Genomic DNA, 26,250 nt, shown 5'->3' with positions numbered 1-26,250 from the left:
GAATTGTTGTGCTTTTGTTCCGGTTATATTTGAAAAAGCAGGCTTTAATAGACATTTGTTATTTATAAATATTCAGTTATTACTCACTGGCCTTAATATTCTGTTGCATTTTGACAATCATGTCCTTGGTAATACTTAACTGCTTGCTTTTAAAAGTTGCATGTAATTGCCCATGATAGGATTGGAGGGAGAGGGATGACTGTCTTTAGCAAATGATGTGAAATACTTCAATGGAGATCCACTGTTCTTGTGTTGTAGAACCAAAAGAATTCTGATGCTATCTGCAATAAGGATTTTCTGAGCTCTTTATTCAGAAGTCATTTAAAATACATTAATTTAATTGGGTAGTTCTAAATAATAAATGTAAATTTCAGAAGAATTAACTTTGGAGGGACAGCTCAAGTTTCTTTACTATAAGAAGTAGAAAGATTTCTGTTTGTGCTAGAAATTCTTTCCTTCAAGAAATGCTGGAGTTATGCTGTAGTAACACAGCAGTGGATTTTAATGTTTGAAATTTGTTTTCCTTTTTAAAAGGAGAAAGACTAATGCCCTTAAACTGTCTTTATTATCAAAAGAAAAAATACCTAGTCTTTCATTTTGTCTTCTGAAATCCTTCTCAAATCGAGTTTGAGACTTGCTTATTTGTGGCAATGCCACACGAGTAGTTTTATGAAAAGAATCATGTAGGTTTTTAAACAAACACAAAGTTCTGATGTTGGGACTCCCCCTTCTTCTGTGGGTTTTTGTTTGCTTTCTCATCTCTAAGTAGTGGTGGGTATCTTTTAGAAAGAAACATACAGAGCACTTTGTGGCAAGGCGCTGTGATGCAGAACAAAATCAAATCATTAAGTAAAATCACTTAAGATTCACAAGTAGAACTCTTGGTCAAAGTAGGTGTGATGTAAGGAAGACACACAATGTAAGATGTGTTTGTCCTATGCCAATGTTACTACAGTATATTAGAAAGCATTTTTCAATTGTAATGGCAAATGCATTTTGCAGGAAAAGTGGCATTTTTTCCACTTATTTAGAAACTTTTTGTAGTTCTGTTTGCAAACAAATCCTCTAGTAAAATAACTTTCTGAAGTGAAACCAGTTTTGAAAACCAGAAGTGGTATTTAGTTGTTAACATGCATCCTAAGAAGTAAGAGTTGCAATTACTGGTTCCCATAGTGTACACTTAGTTTTTGTGATGTGTATCCTTCTGCAAATGCAGTTTTCAGGTATCACTACGTTGTCCCTCTTCCTTCTGACAAGAATAAGCATTATCAAGTGAGGAAAAGCTTGGGACCAGGACACTGGCATGAGTTATGCTCCTAGTTGTGGGTCACAGCAGTAATGCTGTTAGCAGAAGATGCTTTCCTTGCATAGCTTTAAGTTGGTAAGGCTTTTAATAGGATTTGCTTTAATTAGGCCAATCTCAGTTGTTTGCTTGCTTTTAAGGTTTGTTTCACTTGATTTTCCTTGTTCTTGCCACTTAGTAATGCAAGTCTCCCACCTATTCTGAAATATTTATGTAGTCTGCTGACTCCACACAGATCCAGAATTCACTTTGCAAGTACTGTACCTTGTTTGTTGTTTCTTTTTTACTTTGTTGTATTTAAATGGCTTTGGAAACTAATAACAGAAACGAAAGCAAGACAAATGACACCACCAGCAGCCCAAAAAACTTGCGCCAAAAGAAAGTGGAAAAAGAAGAAAAATTTGGAGTGCAATGTGATGAGAAAAAGGCTTTTGGATTTGAGTTGTTATAATTCTTCTGGTTTGTTACTTGAATATTTTGGACAATTCACTGTGCTTTTCTCTAGCACTATTTAGTGACAGCGTTCTGATGAAGAAGCTATGCAAGAAGCCCAGTTGTGAGTTTGTTCAGTGCCTCCAGAATGTGGTTCAGGCTCTGCAGAGGTAGTACCACTGAGTAGTTTTCTGTAGATATTTTACCGTAGACCCTTCTGTTAGCATCCCTCTTCACTATGTGATCTGTTACCCAATTTTTATTCGATAAATATTTGCTCCTTTGCCTTTTATACATTTTGATAGCACATTACTGTGTATTACTGAACAGAATGGTAAAGGTTAAATAATGACACAATGGATAAAAAGGAAATAAGTTGGTTTTCCTATAGAATCCTTTAAAAACCTGTAATAAAATAATTCCTCTGTAATAAAGAAAATACAGGTTTGGAATCCAGGGGCATGGGTGTTGCTGAGCAGAACGCTTTGAGATGATGAAGATTCCATACATAATTCACCAGGGGTTTTTGAAATACTTTTATGTGGGGAAAAAATGCAAAACTACACTAGAAGGACTTTATGACTTAAACTTGAAAATAAAATTGACTTATCAAGTACTTTGTATTTAACATTATTGCAGTTTGAAGTGAATGTTTAAAATAAGCTATACATAATGTTTCTTACCTGGATCAATTTGGATTAGCTACTTCAGAAGACAGACAGAAGTGACTTCTCACTGACATTTTGGTATATAAACATAATTTCAAGACTTCTAATACTGTGTGCGCCACTCTTTAAGTTACCACGCTGCAAATAAATTTAAGAAATAACAGTTTTATCCATTTTTCTGTGCCCTGCCTGCTCACCCTCCACAAGAAGATGCAGTGAGATTTCTTTGGATGGCTTAAGTCTCAACATTCAGTCATTTGCTCCAAAAAACTTCTGCTTCTGACATAGAATAGAATGTATAGAAAATAGAATTTATTTTAAGGTTTTATTTTAAACTTTTCTCATAATAAGGCATATCACTTTAAGATGACCCATTTCCAAAAGCTAGAATTCAGATAAGGTGTTTATACCTAAAACTGGATTTTAGACAAACTGCAGTGCAAAGCTGAGCAGGTCACTGAAGGGGCACTTCAGCCACAGTCTAGTGCATGCCAGAAGTTTTGGATCCCCTCAGAAATGCAGTAGTACTGTGTGTCCCCAAAGCCTTTCCATTGGTGTTTTGTTCCCTCTCTCTGTTTCCACCAACCTGAGAAGTTGGAACAAGTCCTTTAAACCTGAGTTTCTCAAAAGCTTCTTGACTGAATAATGCTGGATATGTGTTTGAATTGACCCTTTGGCTTCTGTTATCTTCCTAAATGTGGGTTATTTTTGGTAGGTTATATACAAGTGGATTTCTTCAATTAGAAAATAATCAGCCCTTTGTTGGTTCTTTCAAGGATTTGAAAACTTCAGAATTTTCTTTTTGCCCTGCAGAGAAAACTTCAGGTTTGATATCCTGGATAGACAAGTTTGCTTGTGTATCTTGACTTGGATGCCCTGGTTTAGTGAAGACCAAAGGCCTCTGTCACATCAGCTTTTCCTGTTACGTGCCCCTGCACACTGCACATCTGATGCATAGGTACAGTGTGTAATGGAATTGTCTTGTGGGGGGGCTATAGCTCTGGTTTGGGAAGAGCCCAGAAAATAACTTCTAGGCCATTGAACAAACTGCGTTACTTTAAAAACTATCTGAATGGTGGTACACGGAGAATTGTTTTGAGACTTGAATATGTTTTTACCTTGTTAATTAAGTGCGATATAGTAATGTGATGTTGTCTTGTTAAATGTATGTAAACTATTGTGTTTTGTCTACGTATTTTAGGAAAAGAGCTTCAGATTCCACAGAACAGCGTCAACTTTGTAGCTAGAAAGGAGCAACAGGAGAAGAAATATGTTTGTTAAAATCCAGCAAATTCAGTCTAATTAGATAAGAATTGACATTGGGACAGCAAGCAGCTGCAGAAGAAACTGTAAAGTTTGTAGGAGGGTTGTGAAAAAAGGCAGCGCTGCAGGAAAGGGTCTCTAGAAGCTTTCTTAATGGGCCTGAAGTGTAGCTGTATTCATCAAGGACCAGGAAAAAATGCTTATCTTTGCAGCATGGCTGAGTTGGTGATGCTGTAAAACCCTTAACTCTTGAAATGCTGACCTTTAAAGGATAGACCTAACATCAAATTTTGAAATAGTCATCCTCTTTCTAGCCCTTTCATTTGGAAATGCCTCCAGGATGATGCTGAGATATCAAATTTATGCTGAGAAATAGCCCAAATTATTTTCAGATCAAATGAAGAGGGTTTTTTTATATAAGTGATAATACCACTTCATTTATTTCCAAAATTCTTACAGTAGAGGCATAGTACTAGTCCAGTTCCTTCAAAGAATTTATTGATACTGAATGCCAGTACTTGTCAGCTTGACAAGAAGTGGTAACTGCATACTACTCCTAGTAACTTAAGATGCCTCTAGCTTGGAAGGATTGCTTTTATCAGTCTGTGTGCTGCATTCTCCTCATATACTGTATGCATAGGTTACATCTTGTTCAAACTAGCCGTAAGTTACCCTTCCTGGATATAAATTGCAAAATGTTATCAGTGAAGAAGTGTCACAAAATAGATCTTACCCAGGAATGTTTTCCTTGTTTTCTCCTTGCTGAAACAGAGGAAGTAAATTTCTAAAGCACTGCTTTAATTGAAAGATCCTTTTACTTTAAGTAACCGTTTTTCTTAAGGAATGCTGATTTGTGCTCTTCAGGTATTCTCATGCCATCTTTCTGCAAGTTATCCTTGCATCCACCTGAAAATCCACACTACTGAGGTCATAGGATATAATATTAATATGTCTATGCATTTTTGTCGTCTTTGTCAGAAATTGAGGTAATTGGAAAGGAGGAGAGTGGGAAGGTTTATATTTAACCTCTGAGTAACTGGAATTCAGGAAGGTGTTTTTAAACCTTACTGAGACTTGATGCCAAGATGTTTATAAACTGCATGGGATATATTATGTCATTCTGGCTAAGTTTGCAAAAATTACCACTGACATTTTTAATCATATTTTTTCAAAACTATTGGTTTTGTTATCTCTCTAATCTTTATTGTCATACCTCTGACATAACTTGCAACTTTAGAGGATCTACTAGCTTTCTAGAAACAGTAAGATATGAATATATAATGTTCACAAAGAAGTTGTCAATAACTTTCTGTTGAACATTCTTATTCTACCCCGGATTCCTCCTTGAATGGTGTTTTTTGTCTGGAAGGTATGGAAAGGGGCATGGTGACCACTGTCCACTCATAGGGCTTAAAAAAACCTGTTAGTCTGCGAAAAAGGCATAGGTGTTTTCATACTGGAAGCAGACTTTTCCCTTGGAGTTTCTTACACCTTGCTCTGAAGCATTTCAGTTTTGAAACCTGCACAATAGTATGAAGAGGCCACTAGTCCGTCTGAACTTGTAGTTTTACTGCTTATACACCATTTAAATTAATAAAAATGTGATCTTATTATAATGCTACACAGGTCTTAACTGCAGTTGTCACTCTTTGCCCTGCTTTAATAACAGCAGCTATTCAAGTGGTGTGTCTGAGGCAGCCTTTGACAGGGCTTTTTAAAACTGTTTTGTTGTCCACTTGTGCAGTGGCCTGCTGGGTAATGTCAGGGAGGTTATTTTGCCCTCTGTGTATCATTTCCCCAGATAGATTGTTGTCTTTTTTCTGAGATACTTCATAAAGCTCTTCTGAAGCACTGAGGAAAAAATGCTACTTAAGACCCAAAGTACTGGAGTGGCTGTGTAAATCTGTAGTCTTTAATGAGAATTATTGGAAGTTCATCCTCTTTGATGTAGGTTTAGAAAAGAATCTAAAACTGAATGTGGTTTCAAGTTACCACATCAAATGATTTAACTTTAGAGTTTATTCATCGTGATGGATGATGACTCACTTCTTTATCGTCACAGGATAAAATCTCAAACAACTCTTCCCTAAGAAACACTTCTACCTGTTTATCTTGCACCAGATACTCCTTTTTCTCTTTATGGGCTGGAATGTGTCAATTGAGTGCATAATTATCTTTTCTGCACTTCTGTTAGCTGGCTCTGAAGTGATTGTCTATCTAGATCCATGGATTTCCTTCCTTACTGGAGATGTAAAAACTCGGGAAAGGAGTTTCTGTAGGAAGAACATTAGTGGAGTTAGAGAGATCTGGGTCAGCTCAGTGTTAGCTGATAATGGCAAAAACCACTTGAATTTTCTCAATGCGATCATAAGAATTAAACTAAGCCAAAAGAATAATGAAATCATTTAACATAAGTATCTTTGTGGGTTTTTGGTGATGCTGCCTTGCTTTTACCGATGTTAACGAAGATGATTGGCTTTCCCCACACCTCCTGCTGAATGTAGAACAGTTGCAATACATACTTATACATACTGCATCATGGACATTGGCTAAACAATTCTGCCTGTAAATTGTCTGCAAATTTGATGTATCCTGAAGATTGATAGCATGCTAGAAAACTTATTTGTAAGAAAATTAACAGTAACTTTTAATTTTGGATTTGATGACACTATTCTACAATGTTTTAGGTTAAGTATCTTAAAATGCAGTTAGGGGTTTGTCACCAGCATTTGGAGCTATATTGCACTAACTGCAAATTACTGCACCAGGTAACCTGTATTTCTATAAGTTGATATTGGGCTCTCAAAGAAACGTGTTTAATAACAAGAAACCATCTGACTGCTGGATCTGATGTAGAGCCTGACGGCCGGTTCTCTTGTAAAGAATGGCAGGGAACAACTGAAAGGATCATAGGAGAGGGAATCCTCAGCTTTGACACAGCAGGGAGGAGTATCCCTGCTTTTAAGAGTTTCTTTCACAGTAAAACTGCATGGAATTAGATTTATGTACTTTGGAAGGCGGAAGGACTGAGTCAGCCCTGTTGGAATGTGAACTTTTGTGCTAGGGCACTTAGATGATTCCAAGTCTGAGCTTACACTGCATCCCTTTTAACATGTATAAAAGCTTAGTACATTGGAGAATTAAGTCTGCTACCTGTTATTGCCACGTGAAGGTCAGATTTTGGTTTTAAAGAGACTTAAATTCCCAACTTAAAATTTAAGTAATTTTTTTTTAATGGTGCTTTCAAGTGATTCTCATTTGAGAATCCGGTATTTGACACCCTGTGTGTAGTCAGTGTTAAATGCAATTGATACATAAAAGATAAAATGCACAGTATCTTTTCACATGCAACAAGGGCTTTATTTTTCATGTTGCAGTTCTTAGATAAGCAAGCTGGAGCTCAGTTTGTGTCTCTTTGTTCCTTCCAGGGCTCTAGATTGGAATTTCCCTTTGAAATGCAGCTGTTCTCCACCTCTCAGCTGCTTTTCCTGTACCAAATCAAACATCAAAATCATCATATCATGTTTAGCTTTATTTGTTAAGCGCACAGTTTGAAACTTGGTATTTTTTATACTCTACATAAATCCTTTAGAGAAAAAAAAGGACATGGTGTTTTTCAGGTGCAGAAATAAACATTGTTCTTGAACATTTGATCTCTCTGTGTTCAGGATGGCTAGAGCAATATCTTATTAATGCACTTAATGTAATCCCAACTTTGCCTAGAAGTAGTCTCTGGTGGTTCGATGCTGAGGGGTGTGCCTTCAGGCACAACTGTCATTATGAATAAAACATGGTACAGAAGGCAGTTGTATTAGAAGTGCAGCAGGTCTTTTGGGCAAGTGAAGTGGGAGAAAAGGTATCGCTAAAGCTCAAGCTGCTGAGGCATAACCATTGCCAGCCAGCCTTGTGACACGGAAAGCTTATCTGAAAGCTTGGTCAGGTCCTTCTGTTTGCCCTCTGCCAAGAAGCTCATCCTCTGTAGTGCGTTGCATTCTCTCCGAGGGACAAAAGGCAAGTGCACCACTTTCTCCCAAGGGAGAGTTATTCTTTTGAGCTTGCTGCTATTTAACTTGCACCCTTTCTTAAATAGTGTGGGGCAGAGTATGATGATGTTGAGGCTTCAGATACTTGGTAAACTCTGTCACGAGAAGTGGTTTATGTTCTGCTTTTCAAATTTGATACCAAGCTCTCACTTACCTTTTAATAGAGATGCCACCTTATGTCAGTGCTAGGGATGACAGGCTCTGTATTGGCAAACTTTTATGTCAGGTCTGTACTGCTCTTACTTCTTGTAGATTTTAATGGCCAGTGAATGATGTGACTGATTTGTTGGTATCCTGTATCTTCTGCTGTTGTCAGCTAAAAAGCAAGGGGCGGGGATGCAATTTCTAATTTAAGTCCTTTTCATGTTTGCTGGCTAAACTGCCAGTGCTAGTAAGCTACTTTACTCTTAAGCTTTATTAGTTTGCTACTACTGTTGTTAAATCTAAGTAAAGTACAAATCAGCCTTGTCACATCGTTACAATTTAAAACAAATAATGAAAGAGTTGGTACAGATGCTATAAAAAGGACAACTCTGCTGTTACTCAGGTCTAGCTTGTTTAGAAGTTACTGTACTCAGACTTGTCTTTTCAGAGTAACGAAAATTATTTTCTGAAAATTTGTACAGCCCAGTTTCTCACATACTTGTGACCAACCTTTTTTTGTTTCCAGCAAACTATAAAACAATTACAAGCACTTTTTCTAGTCCTTTTTTCTCATCCCCTTATTTTCTTTGGTCTCTTTTCTGAACTTCTTTGGCTTCCTTGCTAAATATATAAACTCGAATTATGTATTGTTCTGACATATTGTAGGAAACTCATTAAATTTGAAAAATTGCACGTTTGGATTCTATTTTTTTCACTGTGCAAAAGAGAACTGCAAATAATTGCTCAGTTAAAAAAAACAAAACAAACCCACAGCACAATACTCCCTACCCTAAGATTGGGCATTTTTGCTAGTATTGAATATTTTGGTTCCTGTCTGCTTGTTAAAGACACAGATACAGAGGGATGAGGAGGCAAAGGAGGCTTAGTTTTCCAGGTGCCTTCTGCAACTGAAGAAAACATGACCCTCTGAGACTGGTTCTGGGAGAAACTATGAAGATCCTCCATCCAGCTCCTATGACATCCAGCCTTCATCTTTGCATTGCCAGGTGCTGTTTCTGGGCTGACAAGAGACCAGAAGACTTGAACGGTCCTGTAGTTCTTGCTGAGTCAAGGTGCAGACATTTCATTCCAGTGCAATCAATCAAAACCAAAGTAAATGCATCCAGGTCACGGAGTTAGTTTAGATGCAGGGTCACTCCTGAAGCAAAGCTTTTAATCACCCCCACTTGCCCACCTGTAGTTTATATTATGGAGCTTTCTGAACACTTCATTGAATTCCTTTGGGGCAAAATTAAACTTGAAGACATACTTTAGGAGTGCTCCTGCTGTGCTCCAAACTACAAATGCTTCCCTGTCCACAGGACCAAATTAAAGATAACTAAAAGGAAAATTTCCTTGAAACGTGCATAGTTTGGACAATTGTTTAGAAAGCTGCTTTTAAGGGTCACAGACCTAAAAGACATAGCCCAAATGGTCACAAATCGGTGTTACCCTAGAGCTGTGCTGCTTTTGCTTTCATCAACTCTACCGAAGACCAAAATGAGGGCACAGAATTTCTTAACTTCCAAAGAAATTACTGAAAAAGTGATTCACAAACCATGATAACAACTGGCAGTTTTTTCTGACCCAACTTCTTTAGCACTGTGATGCTGCACAGCCTGGGAGTGAGAGGAGTATTTATCTTCTTGGTGATGAAGCAGTACCTGCAAACTTGTGTGTTCTCACTTATTTTGCCTTGCTTCAGTATCCTGCTGTTGCTTAGGCGGTTGGATTTTTTTTTTTTTTAAATGAAGCTGAAACCAACAAAATATCTTTAAATTTAAAAATCTTTGACTTCCTTTTTGGAACTGTTCTTCTGTTGAAGCAGTGTCTTTACTGGAAGTAGTGCCTAAGGCAGGAGAAGTGACAGTGCTGATAGGAGGATTAGTTCTCTCTAAGTTGTGGATGTGATTATTGTGACCTATTTCTAACATGGTGGAGAGGAAGAGCTCACAACCACTATCCTAGAGCTTTTCAGGTGGATTCCTATTCATGGGGTGTTGTGATGTTTCTGCTCTCGCAGGGACTCACAATGTTCTAGAAAACATTAGGGATAAAATTGTTTGCCTATGGGTGCTCAGTCTGCTAAGCATCTTGCTGAAGAAGGCTGTCTGAGCAATGGATTTTGCCACAATGGAAACCCTTACTTAGTGCAATTTTAAGGAATATTTAACATGCAGCAATAGAAAGGGGCTGACTGAACATAGGACCAAATCAAGATACTTCCTTGTGCCCAGCTACCATAATTTTGGTAGAAAAAGCAGCTTTGTTTTTTTTTCCTTCTGCCAGCAGTGCAAGCAGCATCCAGATGAGTCATGCACACACAAGGAGCTGTCTGGAGTGGCTTGAGTGCCTGCTCTGCTGTGTATCACAGACTAGTTTGGGGAAGGTGGACAGAAACAATTGCAGAATTAATTGCAGGCACAGAGCTAAAGCTGACTAAACTTGGCAGCTCTTTAGGCCCCTGATTGGACCTGCCTAGAATCCTTTTTTCTTTTTTTTTTTTTTTTTTAAGATCTCTTGAGGAAAAGCCAAGTAACCAATGGCTTTTATATCCTTTCCCTTGGATAATGTACCATTTCTCAAGCCAAGCCTTTTTCCTACTTATTCTGGGAGTTGCAAGGTTAGGTCCTAGAAAGGATAACAAACTACTTAAGGTATTTTGACAAATTGTCATTTAACAATGCATGGGAGTGCATTTATATAGTGCAAAACTTGTTCAGAAACCTTCTACTGTCTCTGTCATGTTAAGTACTCACAATAACACTGATTGTAATCTTTCTTCAGTCTGATTAAATCTTCATCACATTTATACAAGCTACATTTTGACAGGCAATCATTAATGTTCATGGAGCATGTTGAGAGTGAAAAAGATGACTGGTAGTGTGAGAAACTAAGCTATACTTGATTATTCTTGTGCCCAGTTGCTTAAAGTACAATTGTGTGTGCTCTTAACGAGGGTTAGTTTGGAAAGCAGCCATTTAATTATTCTTGTTCTCAGACAACTGCAAGAAAAGTGTAGGGAACAGAAAGAACAAAGGTCTCTATGTAACCTTTGTTGATCTCACCAAGGCTTTTGATATTGTGAGCAGAAAAGGTCTGTGGCAGATTTTGGAATGTTTAGGATGGGCCCCCAAATCCCTTAAAATGATCATCTTACTCCATGAGGATCAGCACGACCAAGTCAGATATGGCAATGCACTTTCTGAGCCCTTTCTAATAAAGAATGGTGTGAAACAAGGCTGCGTTCTCGCTCCTACCCTATTCACAGTCTTTTTCAGCATGATGCTCCAAAGGGCCACGGCAGACCTCGATGATCAGGACAGTATCTACATTTGATATCATACTGATGGAAGCCTCTTCAACCTAAGGCGACTGAAGGCCCACACCAAGACCTTAAACCATATTGTCCGGGAGCTGCTTTATGCTGATGACGCCGCCCTTGTCGCCCACACAGAAGTAGCTCTGCAGCGTTTAACATCCTGCTTTGCAGACGCTGTTGAGCTCTTTGGGCTGGAAGTCAGCTTAAAGAAGACAGAAGTTTTCTATCAACCTGCACCTCAGGAAGTCCCCCATCATCCCCATATCACCATTGGCGAATCAGAGCTCAAATCAGTCCAGCAGTTTAATTATCTACGCAGCCTCATCTCCTTGGATGGTAAGATTGATGGAGAGATAGACAACAGGTTGGCAAAGGCATATAGTGCTTTTGGAAAACTCCATAAAAGAGTCTGGTGTAATAAACACTTGAAGAAAAGCACAAAGATCAGTGTTTACAGAGCCATTGTGTTGTCTGCTCTTTTATATGGTTCCAAATCGTGGGTCATCTACCGCCACCACCTGCGTCTCCTAGAATGCTTCCATCAACGCTGTCTCCATACAATCCTAAACATTCCCTGGTCAGATTATGTGACCAATACATCTGTTCTTGAACAAGCAGCAGTCACAAGTATTGAGGCCATGTTGCTGAGAACACAGCTGTGTTGGGCAGGGCACGTCTCATGGATGAAGGACCAACTTTCATGGACATATTTTAAATTTGTGGCAACAAATGGGGCACCTTCCAGAGATCACGGGGATCATGCTGGGATAATGCAAAGTGGCAGCAGACATACCTCCCTGCTGGAGGGTGGAACACTTGCTGTAGGAAGCAGGTTGGCATCTTTTGCCAACTGAGTGAGGTTGGGAGAGAGGAGGGGGAAGGGATGGCTTTGGGGTGCAGGATTCAAAACAGACAAAGTCTGAGTTACTTCCTACCTGCACAGTATCAGTGGGTGCAGTTTAAAGATAACATCCCCCCTACAGCTGTCTTCCTTTCTTTTTAATAGCCATTTGTGATACCTCACAGTGTTTCAGCCAAGGAACTGATAAGCTGCCCTTTCCACTTAATTCTTTTTTCCCAGCTGATATAGCCCATCTGTTAGGTGTGACTGAAAGTGGCAAACAGATGTTGAGTTAATTATGGAAGTGTCTGTTACCCACCAGGATCAAAAGCCTTTGCCCTCCAAAAGATGCTGTGCTAAGGTTGAACTCTGATTAAACAGGAAAACCAGTATTGCTTCTTAGCAATGGACCTGATGCAAGTAGAGGAGTTTAATTTCAATGCCATATTTGACTGTGGCTGCTGGTGAGGGCCCTTCTGCTGATACATTTTCAGGGAATAGTGGTCTGGGTTTTTTTAGGAAACCAAAACCTGTCATAGCCCCTGCATTCCAGCCTACTTCAGCAAGGCATGCCCAGTTAAGTCTTGGTGGCTCAGTTTAGTTACGCACCTCTGGATTTTTCTTTTTTTTTTTTTTACCTTCATGGAAATGCATTTTAGCTATTGTAATTTTTGAACCGATAGAACTTTGTGATTCCCACGTTTACTTTAGAAAGGTGGCTGTCACTGTAAAACAGCAATAGCCAGGAGCAGTAGGTACAAAGAAATGTTCTCAAAAGAACAGCCTTGATTTTGAGCTGTTTCATGTCATAATGGACTTGTAACACAACAGTTTGTCTGGTCATGTACAGGTTTACTACTCTTTTCAGTCAGTCTTGACAATCGGCAAATTTAATTCCTTAAAATGGTTGTTCTTTGATTTGAAGAACATCTCCACTCTTGTCTTGTGATACCATACTATGGTTCAATCATAGACTTGTTAAGGTTGGGAAAGGCCTCTATGATCATCAAGTCTGACTGTTAATGCAGCACCACCGTGTTCACCACTAAATCCTATCCTCAAGTGCCACATCCACACTCTTTTTGAACACTTTCAGTGATGGCAATTCCACCACTTCCCTGGGCAGCCCGCTCCAATGCCTCACCACCCTTTCAGAAAATACATTTTTCCTAATATTTAAGCTAAACATACCCTGGCATAACTTGAGGCCATTTCCTCTCATCCTGTCATTTGTTACTTGGGAGAACAGACCAACCCCCAAATGTCTACAACCTCCTTTTACGTAGTGGTAGAGAGGGATAAGGTAGAGAGTGATAAGGTCCCCCCTGGGCCTCCTCTTCTTCAGGCTAAACAACCCAAGCTCCCCCAGCTGCTCCTCATCAAACTTCACCAGCTTCGTTGCCCTTCTTTGGAAACACAAATAGTTCAAATAGTTTTACTTTTCTGTATTTAATTGTCTTACTTAATATACACATTCAGATTCTTAAAAAACCCCCGATCTTCTGATAAACAAAATGCCTTTATGACTGCCCCAGGTAAGCACAGTCTCCAGAGTGGTGTTTAAACCCTTGACAGAATTGACAGACATTTTCACATGGTTTGATTTTTCTGTCTCTAAAACCTTTGTGTTGCTGTCATTCTTTCCAAGTCTTAGCTGGACATGATTTATTTCTGACTGCTGCTGCTAAGATGGAAGCGAAGAATAAAAATTCCATGTGTTTCTCTGAGTTGTGCTGTCAGGAGAGGCATCAAAGCTTCTTCCTTCTGGAAAGAAGCCAGGCTTTTTAGCAAACAATAACTTCAGTAAAGTGAACAGAGAGAAACATGCAGGCGATGTTTTTTAACTGAAGGGAAAAGAATCTAATCGCATGAGCTGGGAAGACTGAGTTACATTTAGTTAGAACAGGGGAATGTGGCTGCTAGTCTTAATTTACAATGATGTGTGAGAAAGGTTTGCAATCTACCCTTAACACAGACACACTTTTCCACCCAAACAAAGGCATGTGCAAGCTTTATGTCAGCACTGGATTGCATCTCACCTTGGTTGTCTATGTTCACCTCATCCCTTTCACACATCTGCTTTAGAATAAGATGAACTTAACCCAAGTGGTGCTTATGCTTTCTTAATATAAAAGAAACCCCTTTCACATGAAGGGAGCTAGGGCTTGATCCAGCTGCCCCATTTCAGATCTTTCAGGGTATCTCACTTGGCCTTCAGCTGCTGGTCAGAAAGTGTGTGGGTGACTTACAGCTCCTGCATGGTATCTGCCAGTCCCATATAGGTGTTGGAAGAACTGAAATACTGAATTGATTCCATGGGATGAAATTTGGTTTTATGGCAAGAAACCAGTGCAGGCATTTACACATCTGAGGTGTGTGTCCATTAGAGTCAGTGAAAGCTAGTCACTACATGGACTGCATTGGAAGCTCAGCTCAGATGTACACTAACGAGCCTTTTAGCGTATGAGCTGTTCAGAGTCTCTTTTAGCTTAAGCAGAATCACTCTGTAGACTCCATTGTGCTTATTTAGACCTGGATTCAGGTGTCTTGATTTGGGGCTAAAGCTCACCTTGTATTTGGTCAGGTAAAAATTTCATTTGATGCCTCTGTTGCTTTCTGAAGGTTCAAGAGGCAAAAGAGCAGAGGAGCTAAAAGAGAGCCCAAGTGAAGACGCAGAGCAATATTGGATGTGTGACCTTGAGAAAGGCCTGGAAAAGATTTGTTGCCAGCTAAGTGCTGGTATGTACAGTGATGCTTCTTCCTGTTCTCTGCTGAGAGAAGCGGGGTTTGTTAAGTATACAGGGGTATACAGGGACACATGAAAAACCATTCGACTCTTGTCTTCACTAATCCAGAAGACTCCCGGTTTTTGTTAGCTACTGGGGCCAAAGAGTAAGACTTACCTATCCTTCATTCTTCGTTTCACAGAACAGTGTGGTATAGCAACTCTCACACGTGCATGAGTTAGCTGTGGCGAACAGTGACACAGAAAGTCAGGTAATGCTACATCTGCCAAGAAAATCCTCAGACGGGAATTCAATTCTTTAGATCAGAATTTCTTTAGAAGTGGCAGCTGCTTATGATTAGATTCTTAACACTGTGATGTGCAGAAAATAGAGTATGTTATTGTGGGAGAAGCTGTATTATTTGCCTTTGATAGATCCATAGAGTATAATAATTTAAAGAAGTCAGGAATTAAGCAAAAGCTCAGCAAAACAAACTGGTGCTGACATACACAGATGATGTCAACTGATAGCTGGTTGGCATTATGAATTGTTTTATAATTAGGAAATTAAAGCAAGTATGTACAAACTTTAACTTTCAGAAAACTGTAAAAGTACGTGTGGCTGTAAAATTATATTTACCCATTAATTTCTTGTCAAGTCTGTCATACCTGCTCATAAAATGCCTAATAAAGAAGCTTAAACATGCACAGTCTCATGCATTTCTTCTAGAAACCATGGTATGTAACAGCACAGTCCTAGAATACCAAAGTACAATTGTAAATATATATATAAGTTTTTGCTCTTCATTCCTTTTCAAATTGAAGTTGTTATTACAGCTTTCATCTTCTAAAGGCAGGAGAGCACCTAAGCCAGTCCCACTGACTCAGCCAAGACTGTGGAAAGCAGGATCTCTGGACTGAGAACTAAAACTGTTGGTTACTGGGATTCAGATTTCTTCCCAAGTTTCATTTCTGTTCCATTGCCAGAAAATAAATCCTAGGACTTCATAGGGAAAACAGATGTTAGTTGAACACATCCAGGGGTCTTTCTTTTGGGTCCTGTAGATCCTAGTAGATATTGTACACGATATATGGATATCTCATGACAGACATGGTCATATCTGATGATGAATGAAGGCAAACAAGCAGATTCATAGTAAAAAGCAGTCAGAATACAAGCCCATAGAACGGGCTTAAATCTAGGATATTTAGTTTGACTCTCAGTTGCACTTGGAAGTCAAGGAAATTTTGTACCTGTAGTCTGAAGATTAATTTTGGTTCTTTATATCTGAATTTCCAATTATCCACCCAGTGGACCCAGGTTCCTTTAAAAATATGCAAACTAACTTGCTTAAAACTTTTTGCATTTTTTGGGGGACTGATGGTGAAGAGTTCTTTGCACACTACTTTCAGTCTCAATTAGCTGACATGTTTTGCAGAATCAGGCACCACAAGTTAGTAGAACAGACAGAAGTCTATTCAAAACATCTTTTTGCTGGGTATTTCCTTCTAACATTGAGTAAATTAAATGGAGAAATTAATGTAAAACTAAAATATATTGAAACCAACAGATATATCCCAGTTATAAAAATGGCTGAGTTGGCTGATATGACAAGTTCCTCAGTTTTGAGTTGTGTTTCTTTGGGATGTGAATACTGTTGCTGAACAGTCCATACTGCAACAGTCAGTCCCTTTCACAAAGATGCAGATTACCCCAACCTCATACTTTGTTTATTAAAATTGCTTAGCTCTCCAGTGCATCTTTGATCATGATGCATTTGACTCCCCACAACAATTTCTAAGGGCATGTTCATTACCAATCTAACCTAACTTATCCTGTATACAGCTGCTAGCACCCTGAGAAATTGTGATACAGTAAAATGAAACAAAATGGGTCAGACATAGGCAAACTGAATGCTGCCAATATTGATTGCTTTGCATCTTACTTTATGCAAGCAGTTTTCCTTCACTGGAAAAAATACTTTTGACAACGAAATGAACCTTAAGGTGCTTTGGAGGCTGGTAGAATCTTACTTTCTTTATTTCTCTCATGCTTTATTTATGCCCTGTCAAGCGCCTGTAAAAGAAAAGCCAGGGCTCGCTCTCTCTTGATGTTTCACAATGATTTTTAATTATTGGAGCAAAGCTTAAACCTTACTAGTGTACCTTTCTCTCCAAGTTTTAGCTATAGTACCATAAAAAGCAAAATAAACTGAAATATTGCTATCTGTAATGCTTTTCTCTTCCTAATTGTGTTGTTATAAAGATGTATGAACAGTGACAAAGGCTTGTGGCCATCACTAAATCTGGATGGAGAGCTCAGTTTTCCTAGTGCATGTGTTAACCATTAGCATAAAAATATGCCCAGTTACTGGAGCTTTCTATGTATAATTTTTAAAAAAAGGACTGGTCATATTAGTTCCACTGCAAACTCCATCAGAGCTTCAGTTTCAATTTTATAATTTGTTTTCTAAATTAGACAATACAACAGTAAGTTTAAGATACTCTACCACTTGTATGCACCTTTGTTGCCTGTAAACCATGTTGTCCCCATCCCAAAGGACACTATGTGTTCTGCTGATGTGCTAAAAATTTACTTTTAAGCAGGCATATATTGCCTTTTGTCAAAATGAGACGAAGAGATTTAGAAAACAGTGGCATTATAGGCAAGAGAAGTTATAAATTGCCTAAACATTTATATCTCGACACTTCGGCCTTTAGGTAGCCAAAGCTGGAACTGTTTGCCTACCAGCTTTCATCTCCCAGATGTGGAGTAGATGTGCTGCAGCTGCTGAAAGGGAAAAAAATGAGGCTTATCATGTCCTTGGACATACTAGTAGGATGCTCTGCAGAACAAATACCAAACTCTTACAGCAGGGGCTTTTAAAGTGCATTTGAAGATCCAAGCCCTTACCTGTGTCTCAGTGAAATGACTTTGGCAGTCTTCTGAGCTTCCCCAGTCTACAGCCACAATGCAGTTTCACACAATGGACTCAGCAATCAGGAGCCTCCCAGCTCTAATCTGAGCTCTGACACAAACTGCCCAGCCTAAGCTAAGGGGCTTTGAGATGACAGAGAAGTTTTCTTGAATCACACCAAGGTGGTGGTGGGCATAGCTAAGGTCAGCACAGAGCTCGTATTGCTCAAGCAAGCAGAAAGAACATCAGGCTACAACAAATCCATGTCTGCACTGTAGCCACCTCCTCAGTAACACCAGTTCAACCTTCTCAATAGGTTAAGCTCACGTAAAGAGCGGGGAAAGGGAGCAGCTCAGGCAGGAATATACAGTTCATTCTGCTCTGCGTGTTCTGGGAAGATGTGGCTAGTAACCTTCGCAGGCATGAGGATGAAGCACCCTCTCTACCCTCTTAAGATACTACAGAACCAGTTTGCTGGTGCCTTAAGTCTCCACTGGAATGTGTCCTTAACCTTCAATGAAAGGAGCACTCAGTGGCATCAGTGGGTGTGTCTGTGCTGACTAAATCTGTGTAAAGCCAGCAGACCTCAGGAACTGCGGCTCCTTGGTGGGTTCCTTGGTGAACACCCACTGTAGAGGTCGTTGCTCCCAATATTCACTGCTGCCATTACCCACACAGTAGGCAAAATGCACTGCAATGAGACTTGTTCAGTCCAATCTCCAGGCAGAGTTTAATACAGTTTATTCCTTATTATAATTATTAGATTCATTATTTATTATCATAATTCCTCTTTACTCAGTTTTCATTCATATGCAAACTCCTCTACTCTCACTATTTATTCAGATGTGTTAAATATTTTCAGCATTTCAGCAAGACAATGTACTAAAGCTTCTAAATACTGTCTCAAAATGCTCACACATATGGCATACAATGTTAAAAGTGGCAGCTCCTTTTTAATGAAATGTCACTATCTGACCACTTGGATTTAATGCGCTCTAGTTCATGTTCTTTAGGAAAATTATGGACAAATAAGCTGAAGCTTTATCCTGAAAAAGTAACTGAGAAAAATGTCTTTGGTAACACTTTTTTTTATCTGTTTAAAATCACTCAACCCAGACACAGTTGAAACCTAGTCTAGTGGAAGGTGTCCCTGCCCGTGGCAGGGAGGTTGGAACTAGATGATCTCTAAGGTCCCTTCCAATGCAAAGCATTTTATGATCTATAAATTTCTGGGTACTGCTGCAGCTCAGGCCTGTGCAACATCAAGGCTATTGACACCCCACAGGAAGGAGTGAATCAACCACGCTGGTTTTAGCTAATTCTGCAGAATGGCACTGCGACCCAAATGCACCACCAGCCTGGCTCCTCCTGCAATGAATTTATGGGACTCCTGAGCACCATTGCTTCCTCCCATGAGCCATTTCTAGCTCATTCTCTGTCCTGATTGCAAAGTTAATACGGGGTGTTGCTTGTGACTGTTGATTTGTGTTAAGATTTTAGTATTGTGGCTGGGAGGCCCCGGAAGGTTGGCCAAATCAGGGCTAGTTCTTTTTGTAGTCAATGCTCATTATTTTACTTCTGGTTTTTATGTTTCTGCATGCAGACACAGACACAATTTACTTTCCTCAAGCATGGGGAATGACAGTCCTGCTTTAAATTCAAAGAAACATATGGGCTCATATGCCTAATGCCACAGCTTTACAGCATAAGCATATTATATGCAGACCAGTCCATACAGTTTGGAGGTTTTTTTAAGGTGGCTTTATACTGGAGGAGGACAAATGATACCTGAAATTACATGGAATTAGATCAATGTAGCAAATTGAAAACAATAACTGATTTAGCAATGACAGTTACATCTCCAAACTTTCTCTTCTAATGGGTTTGTAATGGTTTAATGCTTTGGTTTCAGGCTTTGGGGCTCTCAGTGTCCATCACTAAATAAAAACTGGGCCAGCATAGACGACTGTTGGTATCACAAAACGGAGTTGGGAGATACAAAGCTCTATGCAGGACCACGGCAGAGCACTCTAGCACTGAAACTGCTATGAGCACACTGGGTCACATTTAAAATAGAAAATAAATGTAACTGGGACCAGACTGAGGGAAGATCTCTACCTCCTCCAGCAATTTTCCTGAATGTGATAGATTGCAATGTATTTTTCTCACTTGTACCTCAGGAAAAGGGAGGGCATGAATTCTACTAGGCTATTTGATCTGAGGGAGTGGAAATTCACTGTGTGCACTTGGATGAAAATTTTTACTCTCAAATTCTTTACAGAATAATAGTTTTGTGGCCAGAACTGTAACAGTTCTTGAATTAATGAGGCCAGGCCTCATTTTATCATAAATAAAGTCGGGCTGGAGGGACTGTAGGTGATTATTCTGCTTTGTCAAAGTAGTTGGAGAGGAGGGTGCAGTGTAGCAGAGGGCAGCCACCAGACAACCTACATCTTGAGAGGAAAAAGGCCCATATCAGTGAGCTGTGGAGTCACACTTCAGAGATTTAATACAACAGGGAGATGTAAGTACTTAGAATTAAAAAACTACCTTCATCTTCTACAAGTCTTGTTCTGCATGAGTGGTGGGTTTTGGCTGGATGCTGGTAACTTTTGTGGCCTACTCCCATGATAAATTACTGTTCAGGAATTGTTGGCTTGGCCATAAAGCAATACGGGCTTGTTTTTTCCAAAGACCACGTGATAACTGGAATCACGTACCAGCTGTAATTTTCTTACTTCTGGCGAGAACATAATATTTTGATACAACAATTAATATGGATACCTACTGTTCTCATCTTGCAACAAAGAGACCACTGCATACCGCTTCTGAACTCTGTCTTATTTAAGTAATGTGCAACAGTGAGGTGCCGGCTTCTGTGGGCTTTGTTGCACCTCATTTTATGATAGATTTTCCTTCTCAAGATTTGGGTTGCAGGAATAGAGCAACTGCAGTAGAACAGAACTTTTCTAAAGAAAAATAAAACCCAAACAATCCCTCACAGCACTTGCATAGTGCTTGGAAAATATGAGTCAGGTCCATCCTCAAGCTCAGAAACCAGAAAGCAAATAAAAGAACCTAACAATGTTGCCCAAAATAAATAACCACAGTGTGGAGGCACCTAAATGGGGGACATGTGGGGGAGAAGCTCTTCATTTTTTTTAATCCTCAGGATTAGCACATCTGCCACAAACTAAACAAACAAATTGTTATTGGAGTCAGGAAAGGACAACTAATGTAAAACAGGCCGAGACATAAATTAGTAGTCATGGTAATCTGTCACAGGTGAGTGCTGCTCAAAGAAGTCACTTGAAGTGCCAAACAAACCTTCTACTGAAATCCTCGAAATCTGTTTATCCAACCACTTTATTTTAATATAAGAATCAGCAACAGGTACTATGAAAATGTGTATGGAGAAATATAAGCACTTCAACCTGTTGTAAAACTAATTATTAAATTTCCTTTTGTGGCTTCTCTGCCATCACAATGCCTGTGCAGCCCTGTACAGTGGTAAGTAGTCACAGTAAGTCAGAAGTCTCTAAATCAGAAGCCACGAAAACTTTAAACACTGCTTTTTCTTTCTAAATTTCAGTGTTTTATGGAATACAGTTCCTTCTTTTTCTTTGCAGCCATTAGAATTATCAATGGCAAAGAAAATAAAAGATGAAATTCCCATATAATCTTAGCTTCAACAGTGGAGTTTATGGTTTTATGGGGGAAAAAACCACCCGTGGTGCAGGACTAAGGATAAACAAAGACAGTTGGTAACAAGTAAATGTGCTCATCTTCTAAATGCTTTCATACTCACAGCAACTGTTTGAGCAACTTTGCAAAAACTTGTCAGGAATTGTCATATTATTTCTTTATATTTATTCCTTGGGTTAATGCTGGCTTGTAACATTTCAATATCAAGATGGTACATGAAGCAAAAGATAGTGATCATATGAACACTGAGGAAACTGTTAAGCAGAGGTCAGAATTACTGTCTCAAATCGACAAAAAATTAACATTCCTAAATTTGACCCAATGAGTAGACCTAACAGACCTCACACACACAAATACATGCTCTGAAAATAACTGAACAGGGACTATTTCTGCGGCGCTTGAGGAGCATTATGACTGTTTGTTCTTACAGTTCAGCCAGCCTTAATCGTCATCTCACATTTCTCACTCCAGAATACAACTGTCTGAAAAATTACTTCTGTCTAAAGTGCTGATAAATTTGGAAAACAATGTGGTGGATTTACCCTGGCTGGATGCCATTGCCCACCAAAACCATTCTATCACTGCCCTGCTCAGCTGGACGGGGGAGAGAAAATATAATGAAAGGCTCATGGGTCGAAATAAGGACAGGGAGAGATCTCTCACCAGTTACTGTCAGGGGCAAAACAGACCTGACTTGGCGACATTTATTTAACTTACTGTCAATCGAATTAAAGTAGGACAATGAGAAATAAAAACTAACTCTTAAAACACCTTCCCCCACCCCTCCCTTCTTCACATTTTTCTCTACCCCCTCCCTCCCAGCAGCACAGGGGGACAGGGAATGAGGGCTGAGGTCAGTTCATCAAACATTTTCTCTGCCTCTTCTTCCTCAGGGAGAGGACTCCTCTCACTCTTCCCCTCCTTCAGCATGGGATGCCTTCTATGGGAGACAGTCCTCCACCAATTTCTCCAGTTTGGGTCCTTCCCACAGACTGCAGTTCTTCATGAGCTGCTCCAATGTGGCTTCCTTTCCATCAGCTGTAGTCCTTCAAGATCAGCCTGCTCCAGTGCGAGTCCCCCACAGAGTCACCAGTCCTGCCAGCAAACCTGCTCCAGTGTGGGCTTCTCTCTCCATGGGGCCACAGGTCTCTACCAGGAGCCTGCTGCAGCATGGGCTTCCCACAGGGTCACAGCCTCCTTTGGGCACCCACCTGCTCCAGCGTGGGGTCCTCCAAAGGCTGCGGGTGGATTTCTGCACCACCTTGGAACCTCCATGGGCTGCAGGGACACAGCTGCCTCACCGTGGTCTGCACCACGGGCTGCTCTGGCGCCTGGAGCACCTCCTGCCCCTTCTTCTTCACTGATCTTGGTGTCTGTAGAGTTGGTTCCCTCGCATATTCTCACTCCTCTCTCCCAACTGAAGTTGACATTTTGGCTTTTCTTCCCCCTTCTTAAATACAATATCCCAGAGGTGTTACCACTGTCTCTGATGAACTCATCCTTGGCCAGCGGTGGATCCCTCTTGGAGTCAGCTGGCATTGGCTTTATTGGACAGAGGGGAAGCTTCTGGCATCTTCTCACAGAAGGCACCCCTGTGGCCTCCCTGCTACCAAAAATTTGCCACACAAATCTAATACAGTCCTTTTTTTTGTGAGAAGTACTGTCTGCTCAGGCTCACGTTGATTTGATCAGAACTCAATGAATAGTGCAACTTTACATTTCTTCCTTATGCGTGAAGCTGAAACAGTCCTAGAGGCTTTATTGAATCTTCAAGACCTGTGCTGTTTGGGTATAAAAACAAAGCAGGTTTATTTGATGGCTGAACAGTCTTAGCAGAGCTAAATAGCTTAGACAGCAAATCTTTATTTAGATTTAATTGCAGCAGAATCTAATTAACAGTTTTATATTAAAGACTTGAGAGTCTCTGATCTCTTTGAAAATCACCAATACTGCCAAAACTGCAAACTCATAAAACCAAGGAGACATTGAGAGATTTTTGCAGTGAAGTAATTTATGCAATTTCTTCATAAAAAAAAATAATAGCTGTAATGAAAAACTAACAAAACCACCGAAGTGATTTAAAGGGCCAAATCTGTGAGAAAGCATGAAGAGACTTTCCAAGTGTAAGCAGCAGAATACTTAAATATCAGTTAGGTAATTCAAAGTTTCAGATATTTTCATGCTATCATAAGGAGGAATCTAGGAAACATATTTATATTTTTTATATACAGAGTTATAAGGGTGAAACTGTGCCCCTAGCATGGGTGGGTATAGCCCTGCTCTGCCCGGCTGCCAAATGGTGGGGGAGCCTGTGGGCTCCAGGTAATGCAAGGCTGTAGCTGATTTCTCACGTTTCTCTGTAGCAGTACAGACACTCTTTGGTTCACTTGATCTGATGTGCAGACAGCAAAAATAAGAAGTTGCAATACTTCACGGAAGAGGAGGAAAGCAAGAGACAAGGTCACCTACAATAATCATAGAATCACAGAATCATAAAATCATTTAGGCTGGAAAAGTCCTCCAATTGAGTCCAACCTTTCACCAAACACCATTATGCCAACTAAACCATACCACTGATTGCCATGTGCAGTCATTTCTTGAACACTTTCAGAGATGGTGACTCCACCACCTCCCTTGGCAGCCCAATCCAACATTTAACCACCCTTTAATGTCTAACCTGATGTCTAATCTGAACCTTCCCTGGAGCAGCCTGAGGCCATTTCCTCTTGTCCTCTTGCTTGTTACCTGGCAGAAGAGGCCAACTCCCATCTGGCTACAGGTAGTTGTAGAGAGTGATAAGATCTCCCCTGAGCCTCCTGTTCTCCAGGTTAAATACACCCAGCTCCCTCAGCTGCTTCTCGTAAGACTTGTGCTTCAGATGCTTCACCAACACTTTGTTGCCCTTCTCTGGACATGCTCCAGCACCTCAACATCTTTCCTGTAGTGAGGGGCAGAGAATGGGACACAGGAATTGAGGTGAGGCCTCACCAGTGCTGAGTACAGAGAGGCGATCCTTGCCATGGCCCTGCTGATACAAGCCAGGATGCCACTGGCCTTCTTGCCCACCTGGGCACACTGCTGGCTCATGCTCAGCCAACTCTCAAACAGCACCCACAGGTCCTTTTCTGCTGGGCCACTTTCCAGCCACTGTTTCCCAAGCCTATAGCACTGCATGGGGTTCTTGTGACCCACATGAAGATGTGGCACCTGACTTGCTGCACCTCATACCGTTGGCCTTGGCTCATGGATCCAGCCTGTCCAGATGCCTCTGCAGAGCCTTCCTACCCTCCAGCAGATCAACACTCCCACATACCTTAGTGTCATCTGTAAACTTACTCAATCCCCTCACCCAGATCACCAACAAAGGTATTAAACAGGATGAGTTTATGTCTCGCCTCCCTTCAAAATCCTTGGCTGCTGATTACTTTCTCACCAGGATAAAGTATAGGTTTAGAAATAAAAACAAACAAACAAAAAATCATGTGACTTTTTTCTTTTGTTTATCATCTCTTCCTTTCTACTGCTCCACCATAAATGACTAATTTCCCCTTCAGTCCTCATGGGGGACTGACAGTACAGCATGACCCCCAGCTGTTTCAGGAATGGCTCTTCATTTTGCCAGGAGAAACTTGCATCTAGGCAGAATGTGCAGCCCGTGTGCAGACTCCATACTGTGTCTTTCTTCAGTGCAGCTACTGACCACATGTAGAAAGTGAAAATAAGGCCTACAGCTTCCTTTTTGCAGGTAAAATGCTACCAGGACAGGATGGAGACCTGTAACTTCTCTTCCTCTGTCCCATAAACTCTTTAGGTCTGGAGAGGACATCTGATCATGGCTGTTGTATGAGCAAGAGAAATCCTGCACTAGTCTGCTTACCTGCACAAGTTCCCTCTGCTCTTGCAAACCATTGTATCTGCCCAGGTTCCACCTGCCTCTTGGGCACGTAGATCTCCTTTAAGGAATGTCACAGCCACAGAGGGAGAAAATATAATGCTCAAAACAGTAACATGCACATTTTCTATGCAATTCTAACAAAGTCAAACAGTTATTTTGTATTTGCAATTCTAACAAACAGTTATTTCGTATTTGCTCCCAACAATTTTTTTGTGAGCAGTGAGACGTAGCCATACTCTATCACTGCAGAAATGCAGAAGTCAGAGGTACCTACAGGTTAATGAGACCATGAAAATTGCAAAATCAGATTTTTAGTTTTTTCCTTTCTGCATGGAGCTCTGGTGTGCTTTTATCTAAATTTTCTTCTTTTTTTTTTTTTTTTTTTTTTTTTTTTTACCCAGAGCAGCTGGGAATATTAGCCTTCCAGAAACAAGTTTTGCAGGAAAATCTAATTACATACACTATATTTCAACTCGGAGCATATTTTACAGCCTGCTTTGAAAACAAAGCTACTAGTTATGGTGCTATAATGTTATTACCGATGTTATAATAGGGATTTTGTGTCTGACCTGACTCCTATCTCACCACTCTATCAGATTGGTTGGCTTTTGAAAAGTCTGATTAAGCATTAACTAAAAACATAAATCCTAAGGAATTTTCCCTGTCACTTTGACATTTTCTAGTTTGCTGCCATGAATAAAAACACCGTTCTACAAAATCCCATGCTGTTGCTTTAGTGAATGAGTGCAAAACACTCTTGGAGCCATGGTAAATACAGATTTTTACATGGAGACACTTAATTTATTCCAGCTGCATAATTTCTCCTCTCTTGCAATGTCCTGTTCTTTCCTAATCAAACCACCTGTTGGTTCAGATAAATGGCTAGAACTACTATCTGCCTGTTTAAAGTTTACAGTCCAAAGAGGATGTAATAACAAGATGGTGATTCAATCTGTATTCTCCAAACAGATAACTAAATTCAATATTCAAA

General features: G+C 40.0%; 1 protein-coding gene across 2 annotated transcripts in view; it reads right to left on the bottom strand.

Moving 5' to 3' along the window:
- Positions 1–7,819: 7,819 nt before the first annotated feature.
- ZNF704 (zinc finger protein 704) overlaps positions 7,820–26,250 on the bottom strand; it is a 128,227-nt gene continuing 109,796 nt past the window's right edge. Inside the window, exon 7 of one of the 2 annotated variants that reach the window (XM_027688391.1) lies at positions 7,820–8,025. In XM_027688391.1, coding sequence (XP_027544192.1) covers positions 7,927–8,025 — 99 coding nt within the window. In that variant the 3' untranslated portion in view covers positions 7,820–7,926. Of the gene's footprint in view, positions 8,026–22,688; positions 23,146–26,250 lie in introns of those variants that run through there. The other variant, XM_027688467.1, reaches the window with a different exon arrangement.

This window comes from Neopelma chrysocephalum, unplaced genomic scaffold (assembly GCF_003984885.1).
Source record: "Neopelma chrysocephalum unplaced genomic scaffold, ASM398488v2 Primary Assembly neopelma1_22, whole genome shotgun sequence".
NCBI lineage: Eukaryota > Metazoa > Chordata > Aves > Passeriformes > Pipridae > Neopelma > Neopelma chrysocephalum.
Note: the sequence above shows the minus strand (reverse complement) of the source record. Positions and strands in the feature narration are given on the sequence as shown.